Source organism: Monomorium pharaonis, chromosome 4, assembly GCF_013373865.1.
Source record: "Monomorium pharaonis isolate MP-MQ-018 chromosome 4, ASM1337386v2, whole genome shotgun sequence".
Taxonomy (NCBI): domain Eukaryota; kingdom Metazoa; phylum Arthropoda; class Insecta; order Hymenoptera; family Formicidae; genus Monomorium; species Monomorium pharaonis.
Window position 1 is genome coordinate 10,091,602 of NC_050470.1, and position 21,756 is coordinate 10,113,357.

General features: G+C 26.2%; 5 protein-coding genes across 9 annotated transcripts; 4 read left to right on the forward strand and 1 right to left on the reverse strand.

The window, feature by feature from the left end:
• Positions 1-1,861: 1,861 nt before the first annotated feature.
• On the forward strand, positions 1,862-5,794 carry LOC105838182 (NPC intracellular cholesterol transporter 2 homolog a). The gene is made up of 4 exons (XM_012683536.3): positions 1,862-2,747; positions 4,697-4,810; positions 5,026-5,207; positions 5,543-5,794. Exons 1-4 carry the CDS (start codon positions 2,663-2,665, stop codon positions 5,624-5,626), a joined length of 465 nt encoding a protein of 154 aa, XP_012538990.1. The 5' UTR covers positions 1,862-2,662; the 3' UTR covers positions 5,627-5,794.
• Positions 5,795-7,015: 1,221 nt separating this feature from the next.
• On the forward strand, positions 7,016-10,419 carry LOC105838183 (NPC intracellular cholesterol transporter 2 homolog a). Its single transcript, XM_012683537.3, has 4 exons — positions 7,016-7,352; positions 8,372-8,485; positions 8,859-9,040; positions 10,172-10,419. Exons 1-4 carry the CDS (start codon positions 7,244-7,246, stop codon positions 10,253-10,255), a joined length of 489 nt encoding a protein of 162 aa, XP_012538991.2. The 5' UTR covers positions 7,016-7,243; the 3' UTR covers positions 10,256-10,419.
• Positions 10,420-11,009: 590 nt separating this feature from the next.
• Positions 11,010-14,388, forward strand: LOC105838184 (NPC intracellular cholesterol transporter 2 homolog a). Its single transcript, XM_012683539.3, has 4 exons — positions 11,010-11,200; positions 13,369-13,482; positions 13,666-13,847; positions 14,211-14,388. Exons 1-4 carry the CDS (start codon positions 11,113-11,115, stop codon positions 14,292-14,294), a joined length of 468 nt encoding a protein of 155 aa, XP_012538993.1. The 5' UTR covers positions 11,010-11,112; the 3' UTR covers positions 14,295-14,388.
• Positions 14,389-14,840: 452 nt separating this feature from the next.
• LOC105838185 (serine/threonine/tyrosine-interacting protein) lies at positions 14,841-18,661 on the reverse strand. 4 transcript variants are annotated; one of them, XM_012683542.3, is made up of 6 exons: positions 18,567-18,661; positions 18,200-18,436; positions 17,690-17,812; positions 17,303-17,454; positions 16,766-16,954; positions 14,841-16,596 (listed from the first exon to the last, which is right to left on the reverse strand). In XM_012683542.3, exons 2-6 carry the CDS (start codon positions 18,209-18,211, stop codon positions 16,380-16,382), a joined length of 693 nt encoding a protein of 230 aa, XP_012538996.1. In that variant the 5' UTR covers positions 18,212-18,436; positions 18,567-18,661; the 3' UTR covers positions 14,841-16,379. The 4 variants fall into 4 exon arrangements, with proteins under 4 accessions (XP_012538996.1, XP_012538995.1, XP_028044677.1 ...); XM_012683541.3 differs by having other exon boundaries at positions 18,514-18,661; XM_028188876.2 differs by having other exon boundaries at positions 18,221-18,661.
• Positions 18,662-19,970: 1,309 nt separating this feature from the next.
• LOC105838180 lies at positions 19,971-21,748 on the forward strand. Of its 2 annotated transcripts, XM_028188877.2 has the most exons (6): positions 19,971-20,129; positions 20,204-20,336; positions 20,447-20,788; positions 20,864-21,044; positions 21,125-21,327; positions 21,443-21,748. In XM_028188877.2, exons 1-6 carry the CDS (start codon positions 20,094-20,096, stop codon positions 21,652-21,654), a joined length of 1,107 nt encoding a protein of 368 aa, XP_028044678.1. In that variant the 5' UTR covers positions 19,971-20,093; the 3' UTR covers positions 21,655-21,748. The 2 variants fall into 2 exon arrangements, with proteins under 2 accessions (XP_028044678.1, XP_028044680.1); XM_028188879.2 differs by lacking the exon at positions 20,204-20,336 and having other exon boundaries at positions 19,975-20,129.
• Positions 21,749-21,756: the final 8 nt, after the last annotated feature.

Below are 21,756 nucleotides of genomic sequence, written 5' to 3' on the forward strand. Positions count from 1 at the left end.
TGTAGGTACATGTAGACAATAACAAGTACCCATATCGATGAGTCAAATTGGCGTAGCAGGTAGAGTACAAGGTTCGTAATCCTAAGATCCCGGGTTCAAACCTAGCAGCGGCAAGTAAGAATAAAATAAAAAATAACATAATTTAAATTTAATTAATTAATAAAAATGTATCCTAAATGTAGTATGTGCTGTTGATAAAAATAATTTTAAAAAAATGAAATTTTTATTTTATTTTATTTTTCTTTGTAACTGTTGTGTAACGGTTAGATAACATGTAATTATAACATGTTATATTGCTGAGTCGGAAATTGTAACTTACATGTAAGTTACGTGTAATTTCAGAGTAACGTAACCTGTTATATTCGGTTACATTGCTGTTACACTGCTGCTATATTACTGTGTTCACTGGGATGCATCCACATTTTCTTGAACAAATTCGAGGTCAACAATGTGATAAGCTTCTAGCCACGTATCCATCGGCCTTAAATATTTTTTATACAGTATGGATTGCGTATATAGTAATGCAATATGTCAGATTATACAGCTATTGGTTCTAAAAAATATTTTGTCAGAGAATGTTTTTCATAACTAAATAAATTTTTGGTATCACTGAAATCCATCTGTTTAAGTTAAATAATTTAATATAAAATTAATGACGCAAGAAAATAACCAAAAATATATTGCAATAAAATATTAAAAAACAAACTTACGTGTTCAATAAACTATTCACAAAAATTTAAGCATTGTGACATATTGTCAGGTATAAATTTTTGTTGTTTAAATGGATGCCAACCCATAAAATATTGTAAAAATGTAAAATTGTTTTACACTTAGAAGAAATTGGTTACATATCAAACATTTATTATATAAGCGTTTCAAGATAAAAAACATTTTTTGTTCAAATATGTTTATCAAATTTTATTAGATTAGATCAGATATTATTATTTAATTAGTAAATATATATTTCATATTATATTATTGGATTTTACACTATATTAAGTTATAAAATTCAATTTCTTTTGCCTCATTCCCCGCTGGACTTGCGATTTAATCTTATCCTGCCGGTATTACCTTACCGGTAAAGCATGCCCCTTCTGACAGGCAACCCGACTTATTGATGTGTAGGTCGCAAAAGCACTCTACGCAGTATTTTATAGATAAATTTAAAATTTTCATCAAAATATCAACAGCATAGCTATAAATTACTACACAAAAAAAAATTGTTTGTATAAAAACAAATATAAATATATAAAAAATATGTCCAGATATGTTTATACTAGGTTTTTTGTAAAATTTTTGGTTGATATAAAATAAATAGTAGTACGTCATATTAAAATTATTTAAAAAGATATTTTTGCATTGTTTTTTTTATGAAAAGTTAAGTTTAAAGAAATGAGAGAAAATTGCTTATATATAATCATATATATTTTTTATTCATAGAATATACTATGTGATTATCTATGGATAATTTTTTCTTATTTTTTATACTTAACTTTTTGTAAAAAAAACAATGCAAAAATGATGTTTTTAAATAATTTTTGTCTTTTCAGTATGACGTACTATTATTTTTTTATACCAAACAAAAGTTTTAGAAAAGAAAGAAATTAGTATAAACATATATGAACATATTTTATATATGTTTTTATATGAACAATTTTCTTCCGGGCAGTATTACATATAAGATTTTCTTATAATATCTATCTAAAAATATAAATTAATAAAGCCAAGAATTTTTTTCTTATATAAATTACAATATAATAAATACAATAATATAAAGAGAATTATTTTGTTCATTTTTATTTTTTTGAGATTTGTATAGTTTTACATTTTACACATTGTTTTATATAATATAGTACGTTCTATCTATATTTCATACATACATAAATATATAAAATATAGATAGAGCATTGTCTTAAGGTAATATTAGCTGAGATAAAATTTTTCTTTTCCACGCATGCATGATCGCGATACGATATGTATTTTCTTATCTTATTTAACGGTTATCTTTTAAGAAGACGATGCTCCAGCTTACATTTAATATAGCTATGATTTGTATTCAATGCTGTGTGTGTAATAAACCTTTTTGTCTCTTTGATACGAATAATTTATAAATTGCCTTAAGACAGTTTAAAAAGTTTTAAAGATAAAATGAGATACGTATTATACGTTTTCCAATTATATTTACGATATATAGTTGGAAAATTGTTCCTATCAGGAAAATAGTTAATGATTACTAATAAGATAATTACTATAGATCAATTTTTTTTATTACTAGAATGCATATAAATGACGTACAAAACATGAGAATATAAAATCTCAAAAATGTAAAAATGATCAGAATAAGTCTTTTCATGTTATGTTGTAACAAAAAAAATTTTTGACCTTATATTAATCTATATTGCATATTTTATTTTTATTTACACATCTTATACATTTTTGTTATTAATACTTTTGTATTAAAAATCCAATAACATTTCCAATACATATAGACAAGAAATAAAGTTACACCAAGCAATTTATGGAACCATGCAACAACAACACTCTATCATTAGGGTAATGAGATAAATTACATTTTCGTGTTAGATAAGCGGCGATGCGCTTATAAATTTAGGTGCGAAGATTGCACGCGACGTTCTTAATATCTGAAAATCGTGGAAGCAACATGGCGCAAATCAATGTTGCTTTTTCGCTATTATGTGTTCTGTGCGGCATAACGTTCTCTTTTGCCTTCGTTTTCGAGGACTGCGGTAAGGGTGTACCCTAAAAAAGTTTGGAGAATTTTTTAACAAAAAGCTCAGTTATTATTTCTTTAACAAAATTGTCCGTTAATTTTATATTAATTTAATTTAATGGTAATTTAATTAATATTAACTAGTTAATTAAAATAATTAAAATGGACAAGAATAATGTTACTGGTCTATCACTTAATGCGGTAATTTCCGTTGCCTGTAAAATAAATAATTTTGTTATATTAAAAATAATTTTTTATTGTCATAACTGCATCTCAGACAGTATAAAAATTGGAACATCAGATATCTTCAAAATGAGAAATTCTTTAAACGCCATGTCATTAAAAAATTATACTGAAAAAAAATGTAATATATTCAATAAGATATGTCATTGCGGGCTGCCAATTACAGATATACTTAATACAATAATATATGCTATTGCAGTATCAACATTGTACTTGCATTAATAGCAAATATTATTGTATTGAGTATTTTATGTAGTTGGCAGCCCGCAATCACATATGTTATTGACTACATTTTTTTTCTGTGTATTAAAATGATTTTAAGTCGTTTGATTTGCGTGCTATTTGGAGTGAGATATTTTATGCTACAATTTATTAAACAATTTGAAATCGATTTTAATGAACAAAAATGTAGCTTTTATGTTTAATTAACATAAAATTAACATACAACATATAATTAACATATAATAAAATATAATAAATTTAAATATAGTATAAAACGCTACAAAGTTTAAAAATTGAAGAAAATGCAATCAATAACAATGTACAAATATTTTTAAATTATTAGATTTACTATAAAAAAATTATTTTTAAATTTATCCAAGAATTTGCAATTAAAACATAATTTTAGATTATTCTGTACACTTATATATAATTTTTCTTAATTTCTTTAAACACTGATAAACACTTTTATTAAACAACAAATGTAATTATTAATTTTGACCTGACTGGCCTTATAAATATATTTAATTAATTAGCGCACAACGTTTCGACCGTAGGTTTCGGTCCTTTTCAAGTGCGTGAGTACATGGAATATATTCGCTTATTGCCTTCGGGTTTCAGATATATATCTGAGAACATGTCCTAACTCAAAAAATGTGTACAAAACCATTTTATTCCATGTACTCACGCACTTGAAAGGGACCGACACCTACGGTCAAAACGTTGTGCACCAATTAATTAAATATATTTAAGGCCAGTCAGATCGAAATTAATAATTACATTTGCTGTTCTTTAGACTCACTGGCGAACAAACGATCATATTACTTTTATTAAACTTAGAATTATTTCTTAAAGCAATAAATGTTATATTTTACGTCACAAAAGTCAGTTATTAAAATTGATCATTAATTTCCATCAAAAAGAATTAAAGTTAATATAAATAATAAGTAAATACAATATTAACTTCATAAATAACAAACAATATATAAGAATCTCATGACATTGCTTAAAAAATCTTAATAAGCATTAAGTGTATTATTAATGATGTAATTTTAGCCGTTAATTATAAATTAGAGGACGATTATTTACACAATGAGGATCTTTAATCAAGAATCTAATAGCGGAAGCTATTATACGTTAATTAATTTAATTACTTATATTTGAGTGTTTATCCGATGTATATAATCATTTTGCAGCAATTAGCTTACATGTAACTTTTTATTACTACAAGACGTAATTACAGTAAATTAGCAATATAAAGAGAATATCTTCACGTGATGTCAAGATTTATACGATCTTATAATTTATAAATATATCATTAAGAAATTTTTGAAATTTAAAAATGTAATTTTAAAAAGTTTATTTTATTAATTTTGCTTAAATTAAATTAAATTTGTGTTGAATAAACATTTATTTCTTTTCATTAAATTTGTCCAATATATGCTATAATGCATATCATTTATTTGTAATAATGTGTGCTTACTAATTTTAAACCTACTTTAGGTTCGGAGATAGGAAAGATGACTTCGGTTTCGATTTCAACTTGCGATGTGGCCGATGAGAAATGCTCATTTCCTCGTGAAAAAAAGATAGATGTAGCTGTCAAATTTATACCAAGTTAGTACAAAATAATTATATTTCAATTGTATGCTTTTTTTCTTAGAAAGTTTAATATCGGTAGGAAGAGTGATTATTCAATGAAAGTGTGATTATTCAATAACAATTTTATTTACTTACTTACTTAATTAGAACTTTCAATCAAATTTTTACACTGATAATGTAATAAGTATATTTATAAAAGTAATTAAATTATATTAAAATATTTTCTATAGGCATTGATGTTACGGATGTCAAAGCATATGCATTTGGTGTGTTGATGGATGTGCCTATACCCTTTCCCCTAGAAAAACCTGATGTCTGTAAGGATCCGAATTCTGGGCTTAAATGTCCTTTAAAAAAAGATCAGGAGGTTGAGTATAAAAATTCATACGTCCTGGAGAAGAAAACGCCCACGGTAATTTTTCTTTGAATTACAATGTTAATTTTTTTAAAAATCCATTTAAATCTAAGGTAGATTGAGGCAAATCGGATCAAAATAAAAACTGAGATCATATTCGTTATATTCTTGTCAAAACTTGTAGCACGCAAATTATTTCGTCTCTTTCTCTTCCGTACCTAAAATGATAAACTTAAAACCGTACCAATTAATCAATTCTTTTGATCCGATTTGCCTTTATCTATCCTACATTTTCCTTCTAGATCTACATTTTCTTTTTATTATATTTATTTTGTTATTACTTTTAAAATTGTGTAATTATCTTATCACTAAATCATTTCCTTTTTTTTTAGTTGAGCATCGATGTTATATGGGAATTTAGAAACGACAAGGACCAAAAGATTATGTGTATAAAATTCCCGGCGAGGGTTGTATAAGAGTATGGAATTTTTGTAGCGATTATGACAGATTATTCAAGTGAACACGTTACCTATACATTAGTTTCTAAATAATAAATCTCGCTACACTTTCAATGCATGTTGATGCGAATTTCACTTATTGTGAAATTATGAAAATAATAAACAATAGAAAAAAATTCTTGATAACATTTGTATTTTTTAAAAATATTTTATGGATATTCTTTTAATCTTATCTAATTCTTAGTTTACTTTTCATGGGTTTCAAAGATAAAGAATATCACACAAGCGATTTCTATTTTTATATGTACCATATATATTTTTTCTAGTTTTATTGGAAATGTAATAAAAAAATTTTCTGCCAATGTTTTATGTTCTAAAATATGCAACGAGAACAGTTTTTATTTTATTCAGCATTGTTTTAACGCTATAATTAATATTATATTATATTTAAATTATATTTAATTAACTGCACGCGTATAATCTATGTAATTTTTTTATTAAAAAATTTGTTCTTTAAAATATTACACAAAGATTAAAATTAAGTAATAAAAATATTAATATAAATATAACTTAAAAAAACATTGACGATAAAAAACAACAAATAGAAAAAGAAATATTCATTTACGTGTTTAATTTTGCAAATTAGAGGTATTTGTTTTTTTTATTATCTGAAAAATTTATTTGGTAATTCACATTTTTCTGCTACATTTATTTTATCTCATCCGTGTTCGGCATTTCTTAAGCTCCTTGATCCACTTTGGAATCAAAGATCGTGTTCGAAGGGATAATGTCATACGTGCTTAAACTTAAAATTATCTATATTTATATATATCTAATAATAAATGTATGGAATTGAATTCGTTATTAAATATAGTATATCTGGGTATATATAACAAAAAAATTCTTGCGATAATGTAAAATAATTAAATGATAAGAATTTTAAATACCTCTATTAATAACAAAGTGATTAAAATGTTTATATTTAAATAATTACGTTTAAAATTTGTTCTTTTAAACTTTTAACAAAATTTAATTACAAGTTATATTTGTAATTTTGTGTTTATAAATAAAATAACATTTTCACTACACATTTATTATAAAAAAACATTCGTAATTTTTATCCTTTTTTGTCATATTTTTGTTCATTGTTAATGTTTACCAAAACCCAAATTTATTTTCTCTTGCACAACATGCAAAATATGTATACTAAATCTATAAGTTACACAAAATATTGGAATAATTCCTATATTGTATATTACACCTAACAAAAAATTAAAAAATTCTTGGATTTACAGATAAATATTTTATTTATTTTTGCACACACATATTATATAAAACAAATTATACATATAATTAAATATAAATATAAAAATCTATAGTATATAAAAATTCAAGTAGATACTCATCATTTTATCTTTTATTAATAATTCAGAAAAAAATTTGATAACATTTTCCAATGAAGATTTTCTCAACGAGAGCGAGAATAAAGTTGCATGAGACAAGTCATTTATAAAACCATTTGCTATAACAATAATCTGTTATTAGCGTAATGAGATAAATTACATTTTTGTGTTAGATAAGCAGCAATGCGCTTAGAAATTTATGTGCGAGAATTGCATGCAACATTGTTAATATATGTGTGAAAATCATAGAAGCAACATGACGCGGATCAGCGTTGTTTTTACACTATTATGTGTTCTGTGCAATATAATGTCTTCCTTTGCTTTTGTTTTCGAGGACTGCGGTAAGTGTGCATCTCTAATAAGCATCTTTAATAAGTTTGGAGAACTTTTCTGCAAGAAGGTTATTTTTCAGTATTTTTTTAGTACGAATGTAAGTATGTTCCTAATTTAAAATCTTAATTAACTATAAAGTATTAAAGTTTTACTTCTTTATTAAATCTTTAATTTTAAAATTTATTAAGAGCTAAGATTACAGTGTGGCAATTTGGTTATTAATAAGCAAAAATGCAAGAATTGAAAAAAACTAGATTTGCTATAAAAAAATCTTCTTTACATTTCTAATAAAATTTGCAATTAAAAATAATTTTAGAACATTTTTGTTTTTAATTTTATATGGGCTTTTTTAAAACTTTTAAAAGCATCAATAAAAGTTATTATTAAAATTTAAAGTTCTTAAAAATGAAAAATTTTATGTGTATCATGCAAGTTTCTATTATTAAAATTCATCTTAATTTTTTTACTAAAGACAAGAAATTAAATTAACGTAATCAATTAAATATGATTAATTTCGTAAATGCTAACAATTTACAAGAATTTTTTTAAATCGTTCTAAGAGCAATCCAGCAAATATAACATAACACACTATTAGTAATGTTCGTGTTACTAATAACGTATTATGAATCGCTTTTAGCGTTAAATATAAATTAGAAGAAAAATATTCGCATGATAAAAATCTTTATTTAAAAATATAATACCGGAAGCTATTAGCAACATTACCCACGTTAAGCTATTTAATTACATATCATTATGGATGTTTGTCTGATTATTTATGATTACGTTGCAGCTTACAGCTGTAAGCTTTTATTACTGTGAAATATAATAAGCAAATCAACAATATAAATTACTTATATAAAAGAATATCTTTACGCTATGCGGATACATTTGTGGAATTATTAATTAAGTCCCTTTTTTTAAATTAAATTAATTTAAATTTATGTTAAGTATAAACATTTATAACGCTCATCTATAGCCCAAATTATTTATAATAATATACTTATGATTTAAAAAAAATCTATTTCAGGGTCGGAAATAGGCAAGGTTAATGAGATCTGGATTTCAACTTGTGAGGTGTCCAATAAGAAATGCTTGTTAACTCGTGGCAAGGACATACATGTAAAAGTAAAATTTACACCAAGTTAGTAAAAAATAATTTAATTAATAAAAATAATAAAAATAATATAATAATATATTCTATTGTGTAAAATATAATATTAAAAATAGTTACATAAACACTATGTAATATTTAATATATAATAGTATTACATGTAACATTATATTTAATTTAAATAATTGTATTTTAATAGTGTACTTCTTTCAATGTGTTAGAAAAAAAATTTGATATTTTTGGTATAATTTGATTATTTGTTATAAATAAATTAATATAGATACATATAGGTAGATTTAAAATTCTTATTTAGAATTTTAAATTATAATTTTATAACTATAATGTTACAATTTTATATGGAAAATATTAATTAGATATTATATATTAATATATTCTTTTACAGATAAAGATATTTTGAACATGAAAGTATATGCATTTGGCATGTTGCTCGATGAGCTTATACCCTTTTCCATAGAAAATTTTAACGCATGTAAACATCCAGAATCTGGAATTAAATGTCCTTTAAAAAAGAATCAAGAGACTCATTACAAAGCTACATTCACTGTGGAGAAGAAAATTCCCTCGGTAATTCCATTTAGAATCACACTTAATCTGTGCCACTTTTTCTCGTTATTTAAGTATCTCGTAAATTAAATAATCTCGTAAATTAAAAATCTATCATATGTGTGATCTACATTTTTCAAACTTTTCATTATTATATTTTTTGTTATACATTTTAAAACAGTGTTAAAAGCACTACAAAAGCTATTGGCTTAGATTTTATTTTGAAAATTCAATCTATTTGTTGTTTAAAAAAATGTATTAGATATATAAAATTGTGCATCTATATTGTATATCGTCATATCTCAAACATTGTGAATTAAATATTGCGTAACATTGAGAATAATCCAATAGAGAATTGAACGCTTGTTAACTCTATTTAAAGAAAAAAATATATACACATAAGAAATATACACATAAGAAAATATACACGTAAGAAATATACACATAATAAATACAAAGGGTGACTTGTACAATTCTCATATAGCTCCTTAAATATTGTTTGAATTTTTATTGTTCTAAGTTTTGTTCTATGTTTTTTGGTTTTATATATTATTTTTTAAATATATTTACTATAATTTAAATATATTTACTCAAATATATTATTCCATTTAAATAAAAATAATGGAAACATCTTAAGAAAAAAAGTAAAATTTATTTTTAAAATGGTAAAAAAGTTGTATGATTATCTGTCCCAAGTAACAAGCTAGGTCAATTTGACGTTAAAAAGTATGTATTATTAAATATGTCACTTTGATGTTAAAATGACAACAATTAAATAACGTTAGCTTGCTACCTAAAATGTGTGTGTGTGTGTGTGTGTGTGTGTGTGGCCATTTTTTAAAATAAAATAAAATAATTTTTTAAAACAAATCTATTAATAATATTGTTATAAGCAGAATAATTGGAGAAAATGTATTTATGAAAACAAATTTATGACCTTTACGTAATTAAAAAAACTATTTTTTGAAAAAATTAATTTTATTCTATTATTTGTTTTTCTTCAAATCATATATAATTTTGGTTTGCAATGTTTTTTCTTCCAAGATATTATTTTATTGTATCTATTACAATGAGATATCTATCGCTTTAAATTACTATCTCTTTAAATTTTTATTATCTATTGTTTTTAACTTGTTTTTGTTTTTCTTTTAGTTGAGCGTTGACGTTATATGGGAATTTAAAAACGAGAAGAACGAAAAAATTATGTGTGTAAAATTTCCGGCGAAAATCATGTAAGAATGCAGCTGGCATTTTTGTCGTAATATATTATCTCAGCTTAATATTTAAGTTTAAATAAGTTGCCTATATAGATTAGTTCTTAAATAACGAATCTCGCAGCGTATGTTGATGTAAACTGATTAAAATTATAAAGATAATAAAGGATAAAAAAATTCTTCAAAGCATTTGTATTTTTAAAAATAATCTATGTGATTCTTTTAATCTTATCTAAGCTTACTTTGCATGTACTCGACGAACAGCAAGGATAAAATGATGTACCTGGGAGTACCCGGGTGATGTTTCGGAATGCAGTCTAAAGATAAAGGGAATATATCATAAAGTTTCTATTTTCATTTTCATTTTCCTTACCATTTTTAATTATTATTAAAAATATAATATTATAAAAGAAACATTTTTCTATAATTTATATTATACAACAAAAGAATAGTTTTTATTTTATTATATTGTAATAGCGTCGCGCGCGTGTGTTTTAATTGTTTTATTATCTTTATTTAATCGTGCGTAATCTATGACTTCTTCATTAAGAAATCTGCTCCTTATATAAAATATATCGTACAAAAAAGTACTTAAAGATAATATTTATTGTAAAATAAAAAAATCCTCTATAAAAAAAAAGTCGATAAACAAGAAAATATATTAAAATACTTATCGTTGAAAGATCGTAAACTTCTGACTCGATCGGTACGTCAATAATCAAAATGGTTTGAAGACTGTACTCTTTTGTTAGTTGCTACCGGGGGACGCGGTACGTTTTGTTTGAGACAACTGCCAGTAGACGCCTGCAGACCCCAATACAGGCCTGAAATCATCGTAGCCGTTATTAGTTGTGTGGCAGTCGTACGAGTAGTAGCAACATGAGCCGAGTTACGATTGTTGCGGTCGCGTTCTTCTGCGCGCTATATTGCTCCGCATGTTGTCTTGCCTTCACGTTTGACGATTGCGGTGAGTGAGCGTTTATTATTGTTAATCTGTTACTGCGAAAAAGAATCATTTTGTAATAAACTTGTGCTGGATGAAAGATAATAAAGTGATTTACAACAAATCTACGTCAATGAAAAATAATAATGAATTATGTTATAACAATAATTGTACGATGCGCCGAAGAAATGGTACGTTTTTGACAAATGTCCACTGCGCGTTTATTTATTTAAATAATAATAGAAAAATTAAAACTATTATAACAAGTTTACAAACCTAAATTAATTGACGTTAATTCGCTGAATATATAAAATATCAATTATTAATTATATTATTAAAAAATATCGAATTCTCGAAAAGTTATTTATGTTAAATTATCATGTTAGCGTTTAAAATTACAAAAGTTTTATTCAGTATTTTGAACAATACATAAAAAAAGGATCTAAAGAAAATCTTAAAATTGAATAAGAAAGAAAAAAGCATTCTCGATATTCTCCTTATAATTAGTGACGTTTAAAAAAATTTTTTTCTGCCTTTGCAATCTAAAAGCCTTTGTTACAGATAACGAGCAGGAAGGCATAATGTATACATTATACATATTGAATGTATGTACATATATAGATCTAGTTTCAATGAGTTCAGGTTACAACAATATATATAGTTTCATTATATACATATACATAAAATAGGATTTTTTCTTAATACTAAAAAGTATTTTAAATGCGTCCAGCATCTTCCTCTCATTGCAATTTTTTAAAAATTACATTAAAAATACGTTTTAATTTTAATTACCTAAATTAATTAATTAAATTAAAAATACATTATAATTTATAATAGATTTTTTTCCTACCTGATCAAAAATTTTTCATGTAAAAGTATGTAAAAATCTGTAGAATTATGTATCAAAAATGTCCATGCAAAATTTTACATTGTATATTTTTATGTAATTTTATATAATTTTGATATAATTTTAGAGATTTATACATACTCTTGTATAAAAAAATTTTTGCCAGGAAACAAATAGCTTATTTACAATTATATATAATTACATATAATTATACATAATTATATTTAATTATATATAATTACATATGAATAATTCTTTCTCAATAAAAAATGTTTCATGTAAAAGTATGTATAAATTTATAGAATTATATCAGAATTATATAAAAGTATATAAAATTATGTAAAATTATATAAAAATATACAATATAAAATTTTGCATGGACATTTTTGATACATAATTCTACAGATTTTTATATATTTTTACATGAAAAATTTTTGATCGGGTAATTGCCTAATTTACTTTAATTTTTAATTATTTTGATTTACTGTACATTTTTTAAAAGAAAAATATGATTGTATTAATCAATTTTCTCTTTTGAAAAAGACAGCAAGAAATTCTCTTTTTAATGTTCAATAATTTTTTTGAAATTAAATATATTATTTTTTAGTGGCAATGAGACCCATGCTACGTTTTGTTTATTCTTTATGAAAGACTGATTACGTTATCCATTCAGTAATGTGAGAACAGTTCTAAATAAGGGATAATGATATATATGACGTGTATTTTCAATGTGAAGAAAGAAATGATATGACTCGCACCTTGTAAACCACAAGAATTCAGTTATCATCAGAGATAATGCATAATAAAAGCAGGACAAAGTACAAAACATAATTGGTGTCACTGACACTAAGTTTTATCATCTAAAAAATTTTATTTATAAAATTTTATTTATAAAATTTTATTTAAGAAATTTGTTCAGAAATAATAAAATTATATTATTATAATAAAATTTTCTAAGCAAATATAAATAAAATTCTTAAAATTTTGGTATATAATGTTTTATTACTAAATATAAGTAATCTGATTTTTGGATATATAATTTTTGTTATTATGATTATCAAAAAAGGATTATAAGAAATTTAATTAAATATGATATATTATTTTAATTATTTTTTAATGGAAATATACAAAAATAAAATTAAATATATATTATTATTTTGTACAATTACAGATTCAAGAGCACAACTCTTTAAATTTGAATTTGTTCTAATTAATATATAATAATTATTAATAATTATATTAATTACAAATATATATTTAATATATTTAATCTTATTTGGTTTAACATATTTGAGATTAAACATATGTATTTAATATATTTTATACTTATTTTTATCCCATTTAGGCTCAACATTAGGAAAATTCACAGAAGTATCAGTTTCGGGATGTCCAACATCCGGAGAAAAGTGTGCTTTAGTGCGTGGCACTAATGCATCTATATCTATTAAATTTATACCTAGTAAGTGTACAAATTATATCCTAACTCGCAATTTAATTTATCCATGAGACTTCAATTTTAATTAATACATATTATTAAGAATATTATTTGCCAATATTATTAATTAAAATTCAAATTATTTATGATCAGTAATATTATTAAATAATAGTCATTATATAATTGCAATTTGTGTATTTTTTGTAGATAAGGATATTTCGCAAGTCAATGTACGTGTATATGGTGTACTGATGGACGTACCGGTACCTTTTCCATTAGAAAAACCTGATGCATGTAAGGATCCTAATGACGGAATTGATTGTCCTTTACACAAGGATCAAGAATATCATTATACGACTACGATGTTCGTGCAGAAGAAGTTTCCTTCGGTAATTGGGATTTAAAATACAATATATTTTTGATTTCTATATAATACGTACATAGTATATATTTTTCCATTTTTAATTGAATTGTATTCAGAAGTAATTTTATTAATATTTAGGTACAATTTGAGTAAAACATTAAATTAAATTTCTAAATAACTTTTGAATTAATTTAACAAACTCTATTTTGATAAACAAAAAAATATGACTCTTTATCTTTAATTTAAATTTTTTTAATATATTGAAATATATACTTAATCGTCAAAGATATTTTTTATATATAAAATGTCATTAAAATCATTAAATTTCAAATAATTACAATATAATAGATAATATAATCAAAAATTTATATTTTTGATTATTTTTCAGGTAAGCGTCTATATTAAATGGGAGCTTGTAAATGATAAAGCCGAAAAAATTGTATGCATAGAGTTTCCAGCCAGAGTTAAATGATTCAATTATTATTTCAACAATTTGGAAATAATACTAAAGATTATATCTTGAGAAATATAAATGTGCCATTTTAAATAAAATATTTTGACATAAATTCAATGTATTTTTTATTTAACTTCAAATATTACTGTCAAAAAATAAATGACAAAAAAGATAAATTAAAAAAAAAAACATTGATGTCTGTACCATAAATATGAAATTTCTTAACCCTTGTGTGCACACCCTGGTACTCGGATGCCCATTTTGTCGTATTTTTGCTTATAACTTGAATAAAAATTGGAATCTCGACATAAGCTTCCGAATCCCCATTATTTAATTCTTTTAGAAACTAAAAACACACTGGTGATTTTTTTTCAAATGTTTTGAACTTAAACTAAATGACGTTAAATTTAAGTACATGTGCTTACACACACACCCGGGACACATCCGGATACCCGGATACCCACTAGATGAAAAATGATCTTTTGACCCAAGAGTTAATTAATAACATTAATAAATATTTTGAGGTAACAGGAGTTAATAAATAATTATAAACAATTACAATAATTTTTAAAGTAAATTAGATTATTCTTACATTTATTTAGCGCAATCAATACATTTAATTGTCGATACACAGTGTTCATCGCAAATAGGCTTTTTGCAAAATGAACAACATTTTCGCGATTTTCTGCGTCTTTTGAGTTTCTTTGTAGTAAGCGTGACAAGAACCTGTAATTTTTTTTCTACCAATACTGTCTCGAGGTTGAGTCAATTATCAATTCGCAAACATTTTGTCCAATTTATTTCCCGTTGAAAAGATGAGATGAAAATCCAGATGATTATCCACATGTATGTGGATTCCATATTGTTATCTATATAGAATCCATACAAAACCATCTAAAATCCATTGGAATCCATATACTACATGTGGATTCCCATACAGCACACATCTTTCAAAAAGCTTTCTGAAAGATATCGGAAAGATATCTTCTGTCGGATATCTTTCAGAAAACCTTTCTGAAAGGTGTTTCTGAATGCTGTAAGGGTTATAACCATCTGGATTTTCATTATCTTTTCAACGGTGTTGGCATTATTACCGTCTGTTTTTACTATTAATATTAATATTAATGTTGTGTAAAATAAACAGGTTTTAAATTAATTTATATTTATTATTTCCGATATATCTGCATAGAGAAATAATTTTGCATAATGTATAAAAATTATAAGAACTAATTTTCCATTATAAAAAACATACTGTTGCGACTGTTACACCTTTATTTGGCTATCTGGGTAAGTATGCATCTGAAAAATCTGTCGATTTAACTGTGTCTACATGTTAATAATCGATTTTATTTGGAGTATGCATGCTCTAGATATTAATTACTCTATAATCTTTGATATCAATCGCCATTTCGTCAAAACTAATCGCGCGCTACTTGTGCAGCGCTGGGAGACCTTACTTCTATTTTTTTCATGAAAACTGTAACAGGCTAGGGGACTTAGAAATGGCTTAGATAGTTTCTATTGATGTTTATTTAATAAAGTAAATTGATTCCAAACGATTACGTTCATATACAAACTGAGAAATTAAGAAAAACTAATGGTAGGCATCCAGGTACCCTGAGTGTGTAACAACGTCGTAAACGCTGGGTGTGCACATAAGGGTTAATATTTACTATAAATAAGGTATTTTTGGATTATTATAAATAAAAATTACGTGTAATATTATGCATCTTTTACTTATTTTATTAAGAATTTATCAAATTATTAATAGATAATTTTCTTTGTAGCTATTACTTTAAATTGTACTAAATTTTAAATAAATAAAATTTCTAAAATTAATAAATAATTGATGTAATTACTTTATTTTAATTTGATGATCATTAAAATATTAGTAAAATTGGTATTCAGATTTAGCTATTTTGTTTCTGTAGTCCAACTATGTATCTTTTGCATAGTCAAATAGTTAAATATGAAATATGAAATAAAATAAAAAGAAATTACAGTAAAATGCAGAGTTTGGCTAAAAAATGAAAAATATTTTCATTTATTTAATCTAATATGAGTCTCGGTAACTTTAATTTTCTCTCAATTTTTTATAAATTATCAACTGTCCATTGCGTTCTCGATATTATCTTGCGATCGATTGTACATTTCAGTTTGATGAATCGTTCTTTTATTACGTTGAACTTCTAAACTTGGTAGATCCTTTCTTAAGGTTTTCTGCGCCTGGTAGATAGGTTCATACTCTCTTAGCTGCGTCATAAAACCTAAGTTCGGATTTATACAACCTCTTTTTTGTTGCACCAGCGCGAATGCACGCCTAAAATAATATTTTAAAGATTTTTTGATATCACAATTCAATAAACAAATGTGTAATTATATAATAAATAATATGTAAAATAAATAAACAATTCTGTCAATAGATCAAAAGAATATGAGAACATACATGATGATATATGTAGTTTTCATGAAAAAGAAAAAAAAATTACGTTTGTGAAATTTCGAGCGTTTCCATGACATATGCCAAGACTAACGCGGCGGATCTAGAAATACCCGCGTTTCCATGAACCAGAACTCGACCACCCATATTCAAAGCTTCATCAATGAACACTTTCACCATTTTGAAATGTTGAATGATATTTTCCGTCATTGTATCAGCAATCTCCAAGACTAGATATCTGTAGAAAATATAAGTATGCAAAATATAATTAAATATAAATCGGTAAATAAAATTTAAAAAGAAAAAGGAAATAGAAAGATTGTATAGCATAAAATTATATAAAAAATTATGATTATCAAAAACATTGATATAATTAAACTTTCAACCAACATTATGATGAAAATATGAAATTAATAGTAAAATCAGACTAATGTAAGAGAATATCAAGACAAGATTAATTATTAAAAATATTAAAAGAAAAAAACTCAAGTCAGAAATAAGACATTTTTTTAGGTTCTTCTTAGAGTCTTCTTTATTAACCATTAGTAGCAACCATTAGTAAGCTATCACAGCCATGATTACTTACTTGAAGATGTTAGGAAAATTTGGCTTTATAAGGTTTGCCTCAATAGCATGCCTGACACAAATTATATGTGTTATTCCATGATCAAGCAAAGATTGCAATTTAGAGCGACTGGCAGCACTGTATGGACCGAGAAAGACTCCAGGTATTATCTCCTGCCATACATAATTAAATATCAAATTAAGGGCTTTTTCTTATAAAAATAATAATAAGCAAGAAAAATATTTTTAAAATAAACTTTAAAAAACTATAACTTAAAAAGAAAGTATTTTTATATATTTATGTTTGTACGACATTTATTTATCAATAGAATTAATAGATTATTGCCATAGTAAAGTTTTTGATCATTTTGTAAATATTTGTTTTATTGTTTCAGATTAATATAATTACCTGCATGTGCCTTCTCATCGTATAAGTCCACTCTCTAGATTCTAAATTTATCACTTTATCTGAAGAATTCTCTGAACTATCTTGATCCGATTCTGATTCAGGGGCACCTGCACCACTGCTTCCCTATAGTAATAATAAATATTTCAAATTATTCATTATGCTTATAAAGCTACAAGACGTTGTAGTGTTTTGAAATCATATATAATATTTTGTATCGAATTGTATGCTGAAGTTTTTTTCTAGAAATTTTCATGATTTAAGAGAAACAAAATTCTGTGGCTATCTGAAGATTAATTAAATTTGTTTTAGCTCTTAATGTTACAGAACATTAGAAACATCAGAAATATTATAAACATAATAATGCATTATGCAAGAGCAATGAATCTTTTAGTATTTTTATCCATTTAAACCATATAACGTAATCTTTGGTGAAAAAAAGGAAATCAAAGATACGAAATGCATTCAAAATAGAACAAAATCTGTATAAATGTTATTACTAAATTCTAATACTTTGCACATCATTGCACGTTCTTTGGTTGATCGTCGTTGTTTACACTGTCGAAGTGTAGACAGTGAGCGTATAATTCCGCCCTATCAGGTGTCCGACAGTAATCCGATGATGAATTATTGCCGATTAATGACAATTCCTTCGCGCTAGGATCCTATATTAAATGGGACTCTCCTTCGCGCTGGTGTATTTGCCGTTAAATAAGTGCTCGAATTATTAATTGTCATCGTTAACGACCACTATAATATAAGAATGTATGATTTTATAACCTATCATAACAAATCTTTTATATATAAATATATTTCTTCTTCTTCACCCAGCTGGATTTCCGTCTCTTACGAGACAAGGTACCATTTATTCGATTCTTACGATAGACAACAGTCGTGGGAAAAAGCTGTGCCTTTATTTAATTCAATAAATATATTTGAATGAAGTATGTTATGTATTTTTCGTAAGCAGCGTTTGTGGCGCCGCCGCTGCAATTAGCCTACATTAAAGACCTATAATCAAATGGTCTGTTCTTTCTAGCTGCACTGTTGTACCGGTGCAATAAGTTAAAGTAAAGCCTTCGGCACACGATACGAGATTTCATGCTAGATCGCATACGAGGCGTCTTACTACGTATCCTCATTGGCTTACGATTGATGACATAATCATCCGAGCCAATCGGGACATATATTAAAATGCCTCGTATGCGATCTAGCATGAAAAATCGTATCGTGTGCCTAAGGTTTAAGAAACAATTAGTCTGTTCTTTCTAGCTGCACTGTTGCACTGGTGCAATAAGTTAAAGTAAGACAAGTATATTTTTTCTCATTCTAACTTATTGGACCAGTGCAACAGTGCAGCTAGAAAGAATAGACCAAAGATGGTTGTTTAAAATCAACATATGACCGTATATTAGGCTGAAATCACATGGTGCGGAATAGAGCTGCGGAATAGAACGTGCGTCATAGGCTGCGTTCCGAAATTTACTGCCAGTACTGAAAATCTATAGTACACGTTACATGAACTATAGATTTTTAGTACTGACAGTGAATTTCGAAACATAGCCATAGAAGCAGCCAATCAGGGGCTCGATTCTTGAATTCATTCGCAAGAAAACGTATGCGAAAATATCCGCTCTAACAGAAAAGTTGCAAGTTTATTGGTTAAAAGTCATACGATAGCCAATAAATTTCCAACTTTTCTGTAAGAACAGAATTTGCGAATACGTTTCTCTTGCGAATGAATTCAAGAATCGAGCCCTAGAGCTTTGCCGCAGTGTCTACAACCTTTTCTGCATGCGCGTTCGCGTCATTGGCGTCGTTGCGTCATATGGTCTATTCTTTCTAGCTGCACTGTTGCACCGGTGCAATAAGTTAAAGCAAGACAAGTATATTTTTTCTCATTCTAACTTATTGCACCAGTGCAACAGTGTAGCTAGAAAGAACAGATCAATAGCGTCATAGAACATCACAGAATTTGCAGCCATAACCAAGGACGGGATTCATAGACCGATATTAAGCTCAAGCATTGTCTTAAGTCTAGCTTTAAGCCGACTTGAGACTTACTTAACCAATGAAATAACAGCATTGACGTCTCAAGATCGTGCTTAAGCTGGAACTTGAATAAGGCCGAAATCACATGGTGCGGAATAGAGCTGCGGAATAGAACGTGCGTCATAGAAGCAGCCAATCATAGCTTTGCCGCATTAGAATGCGTTGATGCGGCAAAGCTCTGATTGGCTGCTTCTATGACGCACGTTCTATTCCGCAACTCTATTCCGCACCATGTGATTTCGGCCTAAGATTCGACTATGAATTCCGGCCCAAGTAACAGTTGATCTGTGTATTTGAAGTTGAGCCAGTTTACTTTTTCTATATTTGATAAAGTGAAAGAAGTATTGTTAAAAGAATGGATAAATGTGACTCAAGTCGAGTACGTGATAATGTAAGTACAAATGTAATTATTCATATATTACTTTAACATATTAAGATGTGGATTAAATAATTATTTTTTTGTAGTATTATACCTGCTTTTACTGCAAATTTTTACTGCCAAAAGAGAATTTTAATTATACGGATCATTTATGTTTTTCGCGCATGAATTTTAAAAAGGAAACATTGTGTGTGGATGAAGAAAATTGTTTATTTAAAGGTTAGTTTCCTGTTTTGCTATATAGAATTTGATTGAAATTTTGTTGTACTTTATTATATATGCACACATAAATAATATCAAATATATGTTAAACAATTTTAAAATTGTAGGTGAATTAAGCTCTGCTAAAAATTCTTCAGAGACAATGCCTGAGAAGGAGAAATTGCTACAAGAATTGGAAATACATAATGATTTTGATGTAGATGAAGATGATATAGATGAAGATGATGTAGGTGGAGATGACGAAAGAGAGACGGAAGAGAGTTATTACAATCCACCAACAAAAAAAAAATGTCGAAACAAGCAAGACAAACGTTGGCTGGAAGCTGACGAAATTTTAATTACGGCAGTTCAAATGAGACCCTGTCTGTGGGATCATACAATAAACGTAAAAAAGAGAAATACGTTAAATGTTAGCGAAGCATGGCTTGACGTTTTGAAAGAACTAAAAGGTAAGTAAAAAGTAAATATATTTAAATTTTTCTGGCATTGGAAACTTATTTTATGAATAATTTATATATTTATAGATTATAAATTTAACTTGGAAGATGTAAAGAAGCGTTGGAGAAACCTACGAGACTCTTTTAATAAATCAAGAAAGAAGAAAACCTTGTATATACCTAGAGGTTCAGCAGTGCCTACAACAAATGATAGTTTTCGACATTACGGAAACATGTTGTTTTTAATAGATAAAGTGAAGCCCAGGCCGTAAGTGTATAAAAACTATTAATAATAATTTTTTAAATAATGGACAACATATTTTATAAAATAATTATTTTATTTTTCAGCACAAAAAGTAATATTTCAGAGAAAATGTCACATTCATGTGGCTCTAGTGAATCTTTTTCGATTTCCATTGATGCAAATGTTATTACAATTGAAAATCCGATGGAAGACATTGATAAGGATGACTCCTTAAGTACATCCTTAAGTACATCTGGAATTAATAGTAATGTTTCTGAAAACAGCAGCTTTATTGAGCACACTAAACGTAAGTTTGCGTAAAACATTTTGGAAAAATATGTATTATAGTATTAGCATCTTATTTTAATATATTTATTGTATTTTTATCAAGTTTTATGCTTAATATTTTTGTTATGTTTTAGGTTCAAGGAAGAAACCTGAAGAAACCGTTGAATTTAAAAAACAGTTAGTTAATAATCTATCGGAGTGTAATAAGTCTGCTGATGGCATCGATGGATTTTTAGTTCATTTGGGTGACATTCTAAAAAAATTGCCATACAAAGAAAGAAGAGCTCTTCAAAAAGAAATTTTAGATTCAGCTTACAAAGCGGAAGAAAGAGCAGGACTTATTTAATAACTCTTATAATATGTAATACTCGTCTATGATTCCGGTTGAAAATATTAAGATCTTATCTGAACTGCAGTAATTAAAATTTCATTAGCTTCGAGCCAACGT